The sequence below is a fragment of the Hippopotamus amphibius genome, chromosome 1 (assembly GCF_030028045.1).
Source record: "Hippopotamus amphibius kiboko isolate mHipAmp2 chromosome 1, mHipAmp2.hap2, whole genome shotgun sequence".
Taxonomy (NCBI): Eukaryota; Metazoa; Chordata; class Mammalia; order Artiodactyla; family Hippopotamidae; genus Hippopotamus; species Hippopotamus amphibius.
In genome coordinates this window covers 201,027,328-201,045,872 of record NC_080186.1, presented here as the reverse complement: position 1 = coordinate 201,045,872, position 18,545 = coordinate 201,027,328, and the positions used below count along the sequence as shown (strand labels likewise).

Below are 18,545 nucleotides of genomic sequence, written 5' to 3'. Positions count from 1 at the left end.
GCGCACAGGCTTTCTCTAGTTGCAGCAAGCGGGGGCAACTCTTCATTGCAGTGTGCAGCCTTCTCATTGGGGTGGCTTCTCTTGTTGGGGAGCATGGGCCCTCGGCATGTGGGCTTCAGTAGTTGCAGCACGTGGACTCAGTAGTTATGGTGTGAGGGCTTAATTGCTCTGCTGCATGTGGGATCTTCCCGGATCTGGGATTGAACCCGTGTACTCTACATTGGCAGGCAGATTCTTAACCCCTGCGCCACCAGGGAAGTCCCTACTCTCAATTCTTTATCTTACTAAACTTCTAGAATTATATGTATTAGTACATATGCAACTATTTTTTAAATTATGATTGATAGGTAGTTGTCAATTCGGTTAGGATTTCTTAGCAAGAGAAGTGTGTTTGAGATAGAGGTAGGTGAGGATAATTGCTTATTAATATTCAAGTAGAATAGAGCTATGAATTCAGTTATTAGACTGTTTTCTTCTCTGTGTGATAGATGTGTAAATAAGTCTTAGTAAAAAGCTGAAAAATAATCTGAGAAGTAATCTATAATCAGAAAATGTTGAAGTAGATTGTGACTTTAAGTTGGTATGGGACTAGGTAAAATATTTTTGTTCATGATTATTCATCAAAAGGGTTCCCTGTTACTAGACCAACAAAGCATTAGCTTTTCTTCAGATACATTATTATTATTACTTTGTTATTTGGGACCTTTGTTGTAATGATCTCTTTTCCCTTCAAGGAACTTACTAGTGTTTAATAACCTTTGATTTAGAAGAGTGCGTTTTACCTACTTGTTTGACTACCAAAATATTTTGCAGTTATAAAGTTGGATACAATAAAAGAGTACGTAATGTTCAAATTATACTTAATTGATTGCCTAAACCATTTTTACATACTTACAGAAAGAAATTCAGAATGATGAAGATTCCCAAACCAATTCTGTTTGGAATAACCATAGCAATCAAGAAAAAAACAAAGATTTCTGGAAAGATATGGGATTTCTTGAAATGAAAGATGCCTTAAAAGAGACCATGTGCAGAACCCAGGTAACACTTTACACTCTTAAAAAAAAAACAAAAAAAAAACTACCTTTCTGATTTTTCTTACAAAATTATGTGAGAGGCATTATTTGGTGGAAATAACATTGATTTTGGAATCACAGAGCTGGTATTTGAACCTAGTTCTGATTTACAGTGTATAATTTGAACATATTAGGATATTTTACTATGTCTCTGTTTTGAGGCTCTTATTGAAATAATACATATGTGCATATAGAAATTCACAGTTGCTAATACATAGTGTGTTCTCAACATGTAGTAAATACTTAAAACAACTCTGTAGGTTGAATGTAATGTGTGTCTTACAAAGGATTCATCAATACATGTATTCATATTAATGGTCTAAATTCAAGTATTTTACATATAGATCAAGTTTTTTTAAATGGCACAAGTGAATTCTAATTTTTTTTATATATGTATTTATTTATTAGCTGTGCTGGGTCTTTGTTGCTGCACTTGGACTTTCTCTAGTTGTGGTGAATGGGGGCTGTTCTTTGTTGTGGTGTGTGGGCTCATTGCGGTGGCTTCTCTTGTTGCAGAGCATGGGCTCTAGGTGCATGGGCTTCAGTAGTTGTGGCACTTGGGCTCAGTAGTTGTGGCTTGTGGGCTCTAGAGTGCAGGCTCAGTAGTTATAGCACACAGGCCTAGGTGCTCCGTGGCATGTGGGATCTTCCCAGACCAGGGATCAAACCTGTGTCCCCGGTGTTGGCAGGTGGATTCTTAACCACTGTACCACCGTGGAAGTCCCAAGTGAATTCTGATTTGATTAAGTTTGGAAAACAAAAAAATGTGAAGGACTCTGAACTTGGAGCAATGAAAAGTACCTTAAGAAAACATCTATATGGTTCTCAATTAAAATTTTTCAGATAGCAGGAGTAACCAAAAAAGGCATTATTTGTTCTACCCTGGAAGACCTAATGTTCAGTTATGTTCAGTTTCATTCTGTGTTTTATAAAACAGACTCTCTAATTGAAAATCATTAGCCTAGTAATTATTATTAGTCTAAACTAAAATATTTTAAAATATGTCTAGAAAGAAATTAACATTTGTTTTTATTGCATCTGTCAAATTTTACAAAGAGAATTCTAGGACAGTTTGGAACTTTGAGCAATACCTTACAAAATCATATATGGAGAGAGTAAATAAAACTTTCCAAGAGATTAATATATTTTTGCAATTTTCTCTAGCTTTTTCAAAATATATTTATGTGACTTATAAGACAATTTTCTGTGATTAACTGCATGTACATGATCTTAATAAGAGGCTTTTGAGTTCATGTGTCTGTAGAAATCTGCATTATAAGCCACAGTATAAAAGTTTTTACATATAGAAAGTAATGTAAAATAATGAAGTTATTAAATACAAAATTTAGTTTTATTTAACATGGAAAAAAGAGGCAAATGGAGATTTTATGAAAGATACAGAAATCATTAAAATACATCTGTAAACATCTTGAGTTTGTTTTAGAACTCAAGGGGATGTGTATAAAATGCTCCAGTCAAAAGACAGAGTAGCTGAATGCATACAAAAACAAAACTCATATATATGCTGCCTAAAAGAGACTCACTTCAGATTTAATAACACATACAGACAAAGTGAGGAGATGGAAAAAGGCATTCCATGCAAATTAAAATCAAAAGAAAGCTAGGGTAGCAACGATTATATAATATAATTATATTATAACAAAATAGACTTTAAAGATTGTTATAAGAGACAAAGAAGGACAGTATATAATGATCAAAGGATCAATCCAAGAAAAAGGTAAAGCAATTGTAAATATATATGCACTTAACATAGGGCCACCTAAATACATAAAATAAATGTTAACAAATAGAAAGGGAGAACTTGACAGTGGCATACAATAATAGTGGTGGACTTTAACACCTCACTTACATCAATGGAAAGATCATCCAGACAGAAAATCAATATAGAAACACTAGCCTTAAATAATACATTAAACCAAATGGATATATATAGAACATTCCATCCAAAAGCAGCAGAATACACATTCTTTTCAAGTGTACATTAAACATTCTTAAGGATAGATCACGAGCCACAAAACAAGTCTCAGTAAGTTTAAGAAAATTGAAATCTTATCAGGTAACTTTTCCAGCCACAGATCTATGAGACTACGAATCAACTACAAGAAGAAACTTCAAAAAACACAAACACATGGATGCTAAAAAGTGCTGTTAAACAGTCCATGGATCACTGAAGAAATCAAAGAGGAAATTAAAAAAAAAAAAAAACCTGGAGGCAAATGAAAACAAAAGCATGATAATCTAGGGATGCAGCAAAATTCTAAGAATTTTATAGCAATACAAGCTTACCTCAGGAAACAAGAATCTCAAGTTAAAAACTTGACTTTATATATAAAGGAACTAGAAAAAGAACAAACAAAACCCAAAGTTAGTAGAAGGAATGAAATCATGAAGATCAGAGCAGAAATAAATGAAATATAAACTTAAACAATAGCAAAGATCAGTGAAACCAAAAACTTCTTTGAAAAGATAAACAAAGTTGATAAACCTTTAGCCAGACTCATCAAGAAAAAGAAGAGGGCCCAAATCAATAAAATCAGAAATGAAAAAAGTTACGACTGGCACCACAGAAATACAGAAGATCTTAAGAGCCTACTACAAACAACTATATGCAATAAAATGGACAACCCAGAAGAAATGGACAAATGCCTAGAAATGTACAATCTCCCAAGACTGAGCCAGAAAGAAATAAAAAATATGAACAGACCAATTACCATTAATGAAACTGAGTCAGTAATTAAAAATCTCCCAACAAACAAAAGTCCAGGGCCAGATGGCTTCACAGGTGGATGCTGCCAAACATTTAGAGAAGAGTTAACACCTATCCTTCTCAAACTATTCCAAAGAATTTCAGTGCAAGGAATGCTTCCAAACTCATTCTGTGAGGCCAGCATCACCCTATCACCAAACCAGACAAAGATATCACAAAGAAAATTACAGGCCAATATCACTAATGAACATAGATGCAAAAATCCTCAATAAAATATTAGCAAACTGAATCCAACAATACATTAAAAGGATCATAGGCCATGATCAAGTGGGATTTATCCCAGGGATGGGAGGACTTTTTAATATCTGCAGATCAATCAGTGTGATACAACACATTAACAAATTGAAGAATAAAAACCATATGGTCATCTCAATAGATACAGAAAAAGCTTCAACATCCATATATGTTAAAAACTCTCTGGAAAGTGGGCATAAAGGGAACATACCCCAACATAATAAAGGCCACATGTGACAAACCCACAGCCAACGTTATATTCAATGGTAAAAAGCTGAAAACATTTCCTCTAAGATCAGGAACAAGACAAGGATGTCCACTCTCACCACTTGTATTCAACACAATATTGGAAGTGCTAGCCATGCCAATCAGAGAAGAAAAAGAAAAGGAATCCAAATTGAAAAGGAAGAAGTAAAATTCTCACTGTTTGTAGATGACATGATACTATACATAGAATATCCTAAAGATGCCATCAGCAAACTGCTAGAGCTCAGTAGTTAATTCTGTAAAGTTGTAGAATACAATACTAATATACAGAAATCTGTTCCACGTCTATGCACTAACAACAATCAGAAAGAGAAATTAAGGAAACAGTCCCATTTACCATTGCATCAAAAAGAATAAAATACTTGGGAATAAACCTCCCTATGGAAAAAACCGATACTCAGAAAACTGTAAGACACTGATGAAAGAAATTGGAAACAACACAAACAAATGAGAAGATATCCCAGGTTCATGGATTGGAAGAATTAATGTTAACAGTGACCATACTAACTAAGGCAATCTACAGATTCAGTGCCATTCCTATCAAAATACCAAGGGCATTTTTCACAGAACTAGAACAGATAATTTTAAATTTGAATGGAAACACAAAAGAGCTCGAAAAGCCAAAACACTCTTTAGGAAGAACACAGCTGATGGAATCATGCGCCCTGACTTCCAACTATACTACAAAGCTACAATAATCAAAGCAGTATGGTACTGGCACAAAAACATACACATAGATCATTGGAACAGAACAGAGAGCCCAGAAATAAGTCCACACACTTATGGTCAATTAATCTACGGTAGAGGAGGCAAGAAAATGCAATGGTGAAAAGACAATCTCTTCAACAAGTGATGCTGGAAAAACTGGACAGCTAAATAATAAATGATGAGATTAGAACATTTCCTCACATTATATCCAATAATAAACTCAAAATATATAAAAGTCTTAAGTGTAAGCCCTAAAACCATAAAACTTCTAGAAGAGAGTATAGGCATAACACTCTGGCATAAATTGTCTCAGTATTTTTTTGAATATGTAGCCTAAAGCAATGGAAATAAAATACAAAAATAAACAAATGGTACCTGATTAGACTTAAAAGCTTTCACGGAGCAAAGGAAACCATCAACAAAATGAAAAGACAACCTACTGAATGAGAGAAAATATTTGCTAATGATATTGCCAATAAGGGGTTAATAGCCAAAATATATAAACAGGTCATACATCTCAACACCAATAAAACAACCCAATGAAAAAATGGGCAGAAGACCCGAATAGACATTTTTGCAAAGAAAGCATACAGATGGCCAACACGCTTGTGAAAAGATGCTCAACATTGTTAATCATCAGAAATGCAAATTAAATCCACAGTGAGATATCACTTCACACCTGTCAGAATGGCTATCATGAAAAAAAAACACAACAAATATTGGTGAGGATGTAGAGAAAACGGAACCCTCGTACACTGTTGGTGGGAATATAAATTGGCACACCCAGTGTGGAAAATAGTATGGCATTTCAAAAGAAATAAAAATAGAACTACCATATGACCTGGCAATTTCATTCCTGAGTACCCATCAGAAAAAAATGAAAGCACTAGTTTCAAAAGATCCAAGCACACCAGTGTTCAAAGCATCATTATTTACAGTTACCATGATATGGAAGCAAACTAAGTGTCCATCAGCAAATGAATGGATAAAGAAGATGGGAGATATATATATCTGGAATACTACTCAGCCATAAAAAAATGAAATTTTGCCATTTGCAACAACATGGATGGACTTGGAGGGTATTAAACTAAGTGAAATAAGTAAAACAGAGAAAGCCAAGTACTGTGTGATATAATTTATATGTGGAATCTAAAAAATTAAATTAGTGAATATTATAAAAACTAAATGGACTTACAGATATGGAGAACAAACTAGTGGTTACCAGTGAGGAGAGGGAACAGCTGGGGAGGCAGGTAATATAGGGGTAGGGGACTAAAGTATAAACTATTAGGCATAAAATAAATAAGCTACAAGGATATATTGTACAACACAGGAAATATAGCCAGTATTTTATAATAACTATAAGTTGAGTATAACCTTTAAAAGTTGTGAATCTCTACATTGTACACCTGTAACTTATGTAATATTATACATCAACTATATCTCAATTATAAAAAAAGTAAAAACATCTGTAAACATTTTGAGTTCCTTTTAGAACTCAGGAGAATGATATTAATTCAGGTAGTAATGTCTATTTTTTTAAATATGTTTCTTATTATAAAGAATAAACAATATGGTTTGTATTACTTATCCTGTTTAATGTTGTTATACCTGTTTCCTATACAAAGGTTTTCTGAGATGGTTCATTTGATATGCCTAATAATGGCAAGACTCTATTTGATGTACAGTCTAAATTATTTTCACAAACATTTGGAAAAATAAAATAATGAAGATAAACAAATCTGTTTTGACTACTTATATGACAAAGTTGTTAAAAAGCAGATTCCGAAAAGATTGTTAACAAAATACCTAAATTAAATGTATTTGCAAACACAATAAACTTTGACAACTAGAAATCTGTATTCTTCTGCTTCATCTTAGTATAACTAAAATGTAATGTAATTCATAATGCTCTTTACCATGTTTAATCTCATGTGTATGTTTCATAAAACCTACCTTCCTGAGTTTTTTTGTTGTGACTTGCATTGCTTGTGTTGAGGCTGTGGTTATAGTCTAACTAAAGTATTTTTACAAAAATGCAGAAAGAAATGAAAAATCATGATGAAGATGTTAATATTACTTCTATTTTGACTGAACATCACAGAAAAGAAAAGTTCAGAGATTGTAGTAAAGATTTGAAATTTGTTAAAATGAGAAATGCCATAGCAAGGCACCCATATGGAAATCAGGTAAGGCCTTCCAAATTAATTTATTTATATTTTACACTTTTCTAATGATGTCATTTATGAATTTTCTTCTGAATTATATATAATATGTGTTTATAAAACATTTGTGTACAGTTTTGAAAGAGTAAAACAATGAATGCTATGTACCTACCAACTAGGTTAAGAAATAGAGCATTCCCATCTTTTTAAGATCCTGCTGTGTCATTTCCAAACTTCATCCCTTTTTCTTCCTGTTAACCACAATAGATAACTTCTGTTTTGGAATTTGTTTTAATTATTTTCTTGTTTTTTATTATAGTTTTACCACCTTCATATGTATTCCTACCAATATATTGTTTAGTTTTGCCTGTTAATGAACTTCTGTAGTTCATGGTATTTTTAATCTTCTGTGACTTGCTGTTTTGCTGGTGTATGTTTCATTGTTCCATAGTTATACCTTTTATCCATTTTTACAATAGATAAGAATTGGTGTTTCTTTTTATTGGTTTGTTTTTGATGGATTGATTGGTTTTTGAAACTAAGAGCATTTCTGCCATTAACAGTATGAACATTTTCTTACATTGTTCTTGGTGCACATGCTCAAGAGTTCCTCTAGCCTAGGATATATCCCTAAGAGAATTCTGGGTCATAAGGACTGTGCATGTTCAACTGTACTAGGTAATGACCAACAGTTTTCCAAAATACTTTACTAACGTATACCTACTCCAGCAGTGGATGACATTTCCTATTGTATGTAACTATTTTTTTAATGGGTTATGTCAGATTCTTCTTGAATTTATTTGGATTTTGTAACATATCATTCATGTTGAGATTTGTTTAATTGTGGTCTAAATATGTGTAGAAGGAAATTAAGAAAAAGGATGAAGATATTCAAAGGAGTTATACTTTAAGGAAAAAACGCAAAAAAGAGAAAGAAAGAGATTCCAGGAAGGAGATTGAACATGACAAAAGTACCTTAAGAAAGCACATTTATAGAGATCAGGTAAAACTTTGTAAGCTAAACTAAGAGAAAAAAAAAAGTTTTAATTTTTTCTGGCTCTTCCTTAATATCTATACATATAATCTGATTTTTATGATTGCTTGCTGCGTTAAATAAAACCTGTACATCTTATGAAAAGAATCTTCTTAATTTGATCTGGTGTAATATTCATAATTAATGTTATAATTAGCTTTGGTTCACAATGAAAGTATTTTTACATGTGTACAAAAAGAATTTGAGTGAATAATCAGGGTATTCAAATATATTTTATTTTGCCTGACAAAAACAACAAAAGAAATTTTCTGAAAAAAGAGGCTAAAATTCTTAAAATGAACAATACATGTGTATATAGTTTGGGTAAATACATTATAATCTAAATTTTAGCTTTTTGTATTGCTCTTCCCGAGCATAGTACAGACCATTATTAATAAGATAGCTTGTCTTTTAAACATGATCCTTCTTGAGTTAATTTTTCTAGAGTAGAACTTTATTTTACAGTATAAATCACAGCACGTTTATATGTATTCAGAAGGATCTTTAGAGAAATAATAAAGGTAAATAAACAATCATGTTTTGTGGGAACAAGACAACAACAACAAAAAAAAGGAAAAGACAGAGGTTCCAGGAAAGATTTGGAACAGGTTAAAATGAGAAGTAGTAGAAGAAATTGCACATGTAAATATCAGGTTAAACCTTCCAGTTAAAACATTTGGTTTTTTTCATTTTTTAAATTGCATTGTGTAATCTTTATGTAATAGAATTGCAAGGATCTTTGCTGTGGTTAACACTGCATGAATGTGTTCTTGTGCTGTATTGTCCACTGTGATACTTAGCATTTGTGTTGACACTCCTTAGTACATTGTCTGAAGTACTTTTATGTGTGTACAGGAAGAAATGAAGAATTCTGTTTTTGCTGATCATGCCAAAGAATCAAAAACCAAGGATATCAGGACAGATGTGGATATTGTTGACATAAAAAATGCCTTAAGGAAACACATATATAGAGCTCAGGTAGAACTTGACATACTAAAAAATTTGTATAGTTTTCTATCATTCTGTAATGTAACCAATATATAGTAATAGTGATAATAGTAATGAGTAATTTTATTATTATGTTTAATATGTCTTAAAATAATTTTCTTAGGTCATTAATTTTTGTTAGTAGTAATTACTGTATTTGGACTTTTAGTAAATTGCTGAATTCTCTGCTGTTTATACCTCAGTGATGTCACGGATAAGTTGGATGTTTTACAAACTGCTGTAACTTATGGCTGGATACTTGTTAACCTGCTGTTGGAGAATGAGGACTGGAGGATCCCTGTTTCTGTTGCCCTGGTTCAGCCTCAGTCTGAGAAAAGCTTTGAGGCACCCTGGGTTTTAGGGAAGGGCTTTTTCAGTGTTCTTGCCCTGCCCCAAGTTATAGCGGATCTCCAATTATCTGGGATCACCATCTCTTCCCACCCCTCTTCAGGGGTAAAGGTTTTTTTTTTCTTCCTATTTCCTTATCCAGCAGGTTATGAGTTTTCCTGTGTGTCCTGAGGGTAACCACATTTGCTGCCCTTTCCACAACTGCCACTGTTCAAGTCTCGGCTTTCACCACTAGGGAGACTTTCTTTAGCCTCCCACCCTGTCTCTTTTCTTTTGCATGAGCACCCAGTGAGGTCCATGGAGAAGATCAGGCCATTGAGTGCAAACTCCCCTTGTTTTGTTGATTCCCAGGGGTTCTATTTTCTCCTGTGGGCCCACACTTGGTCTTTAATAAGTGGTGAAAAATTTAAGCTGAAGTTTTCTTACCCACTGTAATGGAATCCTCCTGCTGTACTCTCAGATAAATCAGTGTGCATGTCCCATGTCCTTGGAGGCTCCTGTCTTTCTTCATATTTCTGTTTAGTTGGTTGCACTAAGACTTCTGCTGTCTTAAGGGTTCAGGTAAAATTGTGATTTCATAGATTTTCCAGCTTTTTATTGTTTGTAATGTGGGAAGGCCTCTCTTTCCAGCTTTCTAAGTGGAAACCGAAGCTCTATCGTTTTAACTTGTATTTCTTCTGTTAGTAGCAAGTTTGAGCATATTTTATCCCTTCACTTGCCATTTATATGTTTCTTCCTCTGCCAATTGCTTGTTGGTACTCTTTTTCTCTGTTTTTCCAATAGGTTGTTTTATACCATTGCTTCTAGAACTCTTTATAAATTCAGGATATAATCTGTTTTTATGTTTGTTGCAAACATTTTTCCAGTATAATATTTTAAACAAATATAAACTTACAGGTATTTTACAACAATAGAAGAAGATTTTACATGTGATTATGTACAAAATATGACTGCATTTTTTCTCCTATTGACTTTTATACAAAATCGTCTCTCCATTTATATTTCTAATTATTAAAATACTAAGGACAATGGATCTCCTCAAGCCTTCAAAGTGAATATGACCTTACCTTTTATGTTATTTTAATTTAAAAGGGGAAAATAGAGACTGTTCATACTCATGAGCATGCCATTACCCTAAAATGATGGAGGTCACTAATTAGAGTAAATGTGAGAATCAGATCAAATATATCTTTTTTTTTTTTTTTAAGCTCTCTATTGGAATATAATTGCTTTACACTCTTGTACCAACTTTTGAGGTACACCAAAGTGAATCAGCTGTATTTAAACATATACCCCCATATCCCCTCCCTCCCGTGACTCCCTCCCACCCTCCCTGTTCTGGCCCTCTAAAGCATCACCCATCATCGAGTTGATCTCCCTTTGTTATACAGCAACTTCCCACGAGCTATCTATTTTACATTTGGTAGTGTATCTATGTCTATGCTACTCTCTCACTTCATCCCAGCTTCCCCTTCACCCCCCACCCCAGCCCAGTGTCCTCAAGTCCATTCTCTACATCTGCATCTCCACTCTTGCCCTGTCACTGGGTTCATCAGTACCATTTCTTTAGATTCCATATATATGAGTTAGCATAGAGTATTTGTTTTTCTCTTTCTGGCTTACTTCGCTCTGTATGACAGTCTCTAGGTCTATCCACCTCATTACATATAGTTCAACTTCATTCCTTTTTATGGCTGAGTAATATTCCATTGTATATATGTGCCACATCATCTTTATTCATTCATCTGTTGATGGGCATTTAGGTTGTTTCCATGTCCTGGCTATTGTAAATTGTGCTGCAATGAACATTATGGCACATGTTTCTTTTTGGATTATGGTTTTCTCTGGGTATATGCTCAGTAGTGGGATTACTGGATCATATGGTAATTCTATTTTTAGTTTTTTAAGGAACCTCTAAACTGTTTTCCATAGTGGCTGTACCAGCTTACATTCCCACCAGCAGTGCAGGAGAGTTCCCTTTTCTCCACACCCTCTCCAACATTTATTGTTTCTAGATGTTTTGACGATGGCTGTTCTGATCGGTGTGAGGTGATACCTCATTGTGGCTTTGACTTGCATTTCTCTAATGGTTAGTGATGTTGAGCATCATTTCATGTGCTTGTTGGCCATCTGTATGTCTTCTTTGGAGAAATGTCTATTATCTTCCGCCCATTTGTGGATTGGGTTATTTGCTTTTTTGGTATTAAGCTGCATGAGCTGCTTGTGTATTTTGGAGACTAATCCTTTGTCTGTTGCTTCATTGGCAACTATCTTCTCCCATTCTGAGGGTTGTCTTCTTGTCTTGTTTATGGTTCGCTGTGCAAAAGTTTTTAAGTTTCATGAGGTCCCATTTGTTTGTTCTTGATGTTATTTCCAGATTCTAGGAGGTGGGTCAAAAGGATCTTGCTTTGATGGATGTCATAGAGTGTTCTGCCTATGTTTTCCTCTAGGAGTTTTATAGTGTCTGGCCTTACATGTAGGTCTTTAATCCATTTGGAGTTTATTTTTGTGTATGGTGTTAGGAAGTGTTCTAATTTCATTCTTTTACATGTAGCTGTCCAATTTTCCCAGCACCACTTATTGAAGAGGCTGTCTTTTCTCTATTGTATATTCTTGTCTCATTTGTCAAAGATAAGCTGCCCATATGTGTTTGGGCTTACTTCTGAGTTCTCTATTCTGTTCCATTGATCTTCCTTTCTATTTTTGTGCCAGTACCATACTGTCTTGATCACTGTGGCCTTGTAGTATAGTTTGAAGTCAGGATGCTTGATTCCACCAACTCCGTCTTTCCTTCTCAAAATTGCTTTGGCTGTTCGGGGTCTTTTGCGTTTCCATACAGATCGTAAAATTTCTTGTTCTAGTTCTGTGAAAAATGCCATTGGTAATTTGATAGGGATTGCATTGGATCTGTAAATTGCTTTGGGTAGGATAGTCATTTTCACAATGTTGAGTCTTCCAGTCCAAGAACATGGTATGTCCCTCCATCTGTTTGTATCGTCTTTGATTTGTTTCATCAGTGTCTTATAGTTTTCTGCATACAGGTCTTTTGCCTCCTTAGGCAGGTTTATTCCTAGGTATTTCAATTATATCTTTTAATGTCTTCTGAAACTGTTTTGTAAGTTTGGCCAAGGTTTTATGCTTTATAAGCCGAACTGTATTTTTTGACCTAAAAATGTTTAATTTTAATTAATGGTTTCTGTTTTGTAGGCTGTAAGATACAACTCGATTAGAATAGATAAACAACCAGTATACAATGTTGAGGTAAGAGATTTGGAGTAGGGTGGTAATGTGGGCAAAATGAAGCTTTATGTTTTATTATTTTTAGTTGTTTTGATAAATGAATGTGTTGTCAGCAAGAAAAAGCTTCCTATCAAGTTTGAAATGTAATTTTTCTAATCAGAAATGATAAAGAAAAATAGTATTCTATCAAAGCTCTAAAAAAATACTATAGTAATAAAAATTGATAAGAAGAATTAAAAACTTACCTTGTGCTCATCACAGGTGAGTTATGTATCCCTATTCATACATTTCATAGCTTTCATAATTACTACTTCTAGATTAAATTTTCAGTGTAATATTTACAACAGTATATTATTTTCTTTATAACACTATTCATTCCTTTAAAATTGATTGTTTTATTCCATGTAGTCTTTCAGAGTATTCTTGATTCTCAACTAGTTCAAAGGAGTCACTTTTATTAAAAATATTTTGACCAAGGGGGCTGTATTTTGTGGAACTCTTAGAGCTATATTAATGTGAATCTTCAGAGTACTTTTATGATACTATAGCAATTGTCACTTTTTGCAAATATTCATTGTGCTTGATGACATCTTATTATATTTAGTATTTCTTAATAGGCATAGTCTGCTTATAAGTTTAAAAGAACACCAAAAAGTAATTTTGCATCTAATTAGAACTATGTGTGGTTATACCTCCAACTGAAGTCTCATTATCATCCAGACTTTGCAAATGCCTCCTCAAATTTTCTTTTAGAGGTAGTATTTCCCCTTACTATTCAAGGCGACACAGAATAATAAATAAAACAATAATGTATATGTTTTGCAGTGCAGTTTTACTATTGTAAAACACATTCATATAAATCATTCTTTTTGAACCACATAACCTAGTGAAGTAGTGAGGGCTCCTTACTAATTCAAAATTTCGTCTCAGAATTTTCCCCTTCTTTTCTTTGAGTCATAGAATCTTTCCTGTCTTAGGTTAAAAATGCAGAATTTCCCCGAGGTGTATTAAATTTAATTGAAAGCCTTATAGAAGGACAGTTTTTTAAAGAAGCAATTGAGGAAATTTCCTCTTTGCAAGCAGATTATATCCCTCCTGTTTGCCTTCTTCATGCTCTTCTGGAGAACATTCTACAGGTAAGAGCAGTCTTACGGGTTTATGGTCTTTTAAAGAATGTTAAAATATGAAGATTTTCTCATTTTTTGTAAGTTTATAGTTTATTTTCTCTCTTCATTATTTCTTCCCCTCATTTTAATAAGAAATGTGGTACCCATTTATTACCATTTCTTTTCTATTTTTAAACTCTATACTAGTATTACTCTGAGTGTTTTAACTTAATATTTTCTTAGAATTTTTTTTCTGTGGCAGTAAAGTATCTAATGTAAAACTCAGATTACAAGGATCTAAAATGTCATTTAGTAAATTACTTGTTTAGTACATTGGTAATGATTTTTATTCATAGTATATATAGACAATGAACTTACTCCTTAAACTGTGAAAACCAATAGGAACAGCTTTTCAGAGGTAGATTTAGTCATATTCTTCATCAAGGTGTCAATCTGAAGAAACAACAGGTTTAAGCTATGTCAGACTAATGGTGATAAGTCAGAATGTTGCATGTAAAGTTTCTTTAGTTCATTTCAGATCACATTTGGGAACTCTTAATCTCACTATAATCATGAAAAGTAAAATGAGCATTTCATATAAATCAGTCCCAATAGCTAGGATTATCTAATATGTAGATACATATTTAGAGTATGCCTTTCTCTCAGCTGCAGTATTTAATTAGCTAAACATCATGCTTCCATCTGTTCTCCTTTGTCCAAGCACATATTTTTGCCAAGAAAGTTAGTTCTGGGTTATTACAGTTTTTATAAATTAGATGGTAAAACTATACTTTTAGCTATTGTGTTTTATTTGTTTATTTTTAAATAATAGGATAACATAGATACGTTTTCTGGTCGATACTTTCATATATTGTCAGCTCTTCTTCACCTTCACCCTCCTTGGAAGTCCCCAGCCATGTCAAGATACTACTTAGAGTTGTTTCAGTGTCCAACTTGTATGAAAGGAGCATGGTCTCTTATAGAAGTCCTTATCAGGTAAGGAATTTCACATGTGAGGATACTGATAAAAGAAGTACATTTCTTTTTAGAAACAGTTTGTGTGTGTGTGTGTAATGTTTGTGTGTTGTATTTTTTGCAAAGGCCAAGTCTAAATTGGTCATGTTTGTCAACCATTTTATTAAAAAAATGTTTAATAAATATATGAAATGGACTCACAGGAATGCCAAATCATTATTTGTTTTTATTTTTTTTAGCAAAATAAGTTTCCATATTCTTTTAAAACTTTAAAAAATAAATTTATTGGATATGAATATCACCAAATTTTGGTCATCAGCAGTATAAACATTTGTAACTGTGTACAGTATCTGTTTTAGTGTTTCTGTTATATATTTTTTCAGCTAGAAATTTGAATTTTGAAACTGAACTTAATGTTTCCTAAATATGTCATCTCTTCCATGCCTCTGCACATGCTGTCATCTGCCTAGATCCTTCCTTTGTCTCCCATATGTTAATCTCTTCAGAAATCCCTCCTATTTCTGCTTCTTTCTCTCAAACAGAATTAATCATTTTCCTATTTCTTCTCTGATAGCTCTGTGTATCTGATAGCCCTCCTTTGTCTGGGAAGTACTTTCTTTTTATCCAAATGTTTGGTTTTAGGGGGGTCCATAGTAGTAAGAGAAAGGATACTTGACTAGCCAGGCAAAGGCTAGATCTTTGGTTAGCTCTTTGAGATCATGAGGATTTACCTACCATCTTGGTTGTGTTACATTTGAAGCAAACTAATCAGCTAGCTAGCCTGCATTTATTTACTCTTTCAAAAATGTTATTGAGTAGTTACTAGAAGCCAGGCCCTGTGCTATGTTTTAGGGGTAAAAGGATAAATAAAATAATAGTTTCTGCACATTTGAAGGTGACTGAGATGTAAACACAATTCTAACACAGTACTGTCCCAGCATAGGTATAGGATATGAGGACATATGGTTTATGTATTTGCCATTCTTCCTAATTTACAAACCTGTTTCTTCCTTCACTGTCATCACCTTTATTTAAAAGCCTTCATTGCTTCATATGTAAACGAACTTTATTGATCTTGATTCTACTTTTTTCCTTTATCTTCCAAAGTACCCCAGTGTGCTCTCTCCACAGTGGTCTATCATTCAGCAGATAAAAGTCCTTCATTAACACACATATCACCTATAGAAAAACATTTTAAATTCCTTAACAAAACATGTAAGACCCTTCATGATTTAGCCTTATGTATGTCTCCATTTTTAGCTTTATCATTTTCCCAAATGTGTCCAATGACTGAACTATTTTTCATTTCTTATCCCTTTGCTCTTATGTTTTCTCTGTCTATATAAACCTCCATTCCTGCCACCCTATAAATATCTGGCCATTCCTACTTATCCTTTGAAATGCAAGTCAAATGCCACTTCTATCTCTTGCCCTTTCTTTTGAGGTAAGTTTGTCACTTAAATCAGCTTCTAACTTTTTTTTTTTAATTTATTTTTTATTGTGGTAATATTGGTTTGTAACATTATATAAGTTGTACGTATACAGCATCATATTTCTACTTCTGTATACCTACAATGTGCTCACCAGCATAAGTTGAGTTTCCATCTGTCACCATACAGTTGATCCCCTTTTCTCCACCCGCCCACTACCCCTTCCCCTCTGGTAACCACTGTTTTGTTTGTATCTATGTGTTTGTTTTAGTTTGGTCTGATTTGCTCATTTATTTGGTCATCTGTTTATTTTTTTATATTCCACATAAGAGTGAAATCATATGGTAAATGTCTTTGTCTGACTTGTTTCACTTAACATAATACTCTCAAGGTCTATCCATGTTGTCACAAACGGCAAGACTTTTTTTCTTTTTTATGTCTGAGTGGTATTCGTGTGTGTGTGTGTGTAGCACATTTTTATTCATTTGTTGATGGGCACTTGTTTGTTTCCATATTTTGGCTAATGTAAATAATGCTGCAGTAAACAGAATAGTGCATATATCTTTTCAATTTAGTGTTTTCGTATTCTTTGGGTAAATGCCCAGAAGTAGGAGAGCTGGATCTTATGATAGTTCTGTTGTTAATTTTTTGAGGGATCTCCATATTGTTTTCCATAGTGGCTGCAGCAATTTACATTCCCACCAACAGTGTATGCAGCCTCTGACTTTCAGAAGAGTGGATGATCAGTGTTAAACATCTCCCTCTAAAGTGCTTATAGTGTCTGGAACATAATAAGTGTTTAATAAATGTTTGGATGAGTTAATTGATGCTATAGGAAATGGATTTCAGACAGCTTAAAAGCAGACTTTTTAATAAACAGATACCCAGATTTAATTTCAAAATAATTGGATCCATTGGGAGTCTAGGAGAAGGTACCTAGAAAAGTGGTTATATGTTTTTAGAAAAAGAAAAAGATACTATGGTATCCATCTCTCGCAGTTTTCAGATAGCCTAAGTAAACTGTATGGTCAAGGAGGATCTTTTAGAACAGATTTGAGTATTAAATGGGTTGTTAAATTTAATAGCTGTTAAGGGCCCTCCTAATCTGAGATGTGATTTTCAAAAAGAAGATGGGGAAGATGGAGACAGAGGTACAGAATTACAAGTACATTGTTGATACAATTGATAATGAAGTTAGAAAAGTATAATAAATATTGTTGCCTAGACTCTCTCTTTTGGTCCTAGAGTTCTGAGTAATCTTATGTTCTCTTTTAAAGATATTATAGAACTGTGCTGTCCAACCCCATAGCCATTAGCCATGTGACTATATTTAAATTTAATTAAGATGAAATACTTAAAAACTCAACACCTCAGTTTTGCACAAGCCACATTTCAGGTGTTGAGTAGAACATATCCATCATCACTGAAAGTTCTGTTGGATAGGACTGCTGCAGAAGATGGAAAGAAAGTAAATACTGAATTTTTAAAACTAAAAAAAATAGCCCTAAATGACCTTCATTTACTAAATAATGAAAAAGAAAACAATCTTGGGTAAGAGGAGGATTATGGAGAGTATTATAAATTGAGAGTGTAACTGGTCATCTGAATCAGGAGGGTTTAATGAAATTCATTGAAATAAAGAATACAAAGGGAGAGTACTGGGTGGTTGTTAAACATTATAATCATTGAAAAAGAGAGAAATTAAGTCTCTATTATTAGAAATTAACTGTCACAAAGTATTTGACAGGGTTTAATTTTTAAAGGAAGAAAATATGTTACTAATAAAATTTTGTTGAATTTGCTTTATATTTTATTGGAGCAAAATATATTAAAATTCCAATGATTTTCTGAAAAAAAGAAATACTTTGCTCACAAATTACTCAGTGAGTTGTTGCATGTTATAGATTATTGGGTTCATGTTTTACAGGTCTTGCCTTTTCAATGAAAGTTTTTGTCATCAAATTTCAGAAAATATTAATGGCTCTAAGGTGCTCCACCTGACACTGCTCAAATTTTTCTTTAATTTAGTTGAAAGTGAAGTTCGACATCTGAGTCAAAAGTAAGTTTTAATCACCAAGAAACATTTTTTCTACATATTGTTTTATGTACCATTTTTCTAATTATTTACATACATGTTTCTAAAGATACCACCTTGTTTTCTAGTTTAAAGTAGATTTATTTTAAAAAC

The 18,545-nt window shown here is 33.3% G+C and overlaps 1 protein-coding gene across 3 annotated transcripts in view; it reads left to right on the top strand.

Moving 5' to 3' along the window:
• SLF1 (SMC5-SMC6 complex localization factor 1) overlaps positions 1-18,545 on the top strand; it is a 63,581-nt gene that overhangs the window by 21,464 nt on the left and 23,572 nt on the right. For 2 of the 3 annotated variants that reach the window (XM_057739238.1, XM_057739252.1), the window contains exons 6-13: positions 898-1,041; positions 7,116-7,262; positions 8,101-8,241; positions 9,127-9,249; positions 12,814-12,867; positions 13,824-13,982; positions 14,785-14,948; positions 18,285-18,416. In XM_057739238.1, the coding sequence (XP_057595221.1) occupies positions 898-1,041; positions 7,116-7,262; positions 8,101-8,241; positions 9,127-9,249; positions 12,814-12,867; positions 13,824-13,982; positions 14,785-14,948; positions 18,285-18,416 (1,064 nt within the window). The remainder of the gene's footprint in view (positions 1-897; positions 1,042-7,115; positions 7,263-8,100; positions 8,242-9,126; positions 9,250-12,813; positions 12,868-13,823; positions 13,983-14,784; positions 14,949-18,284; positions 18,417-18,545) is intronic. The other variant, XM_057739248.1, reaches the window with a different exon arrangement.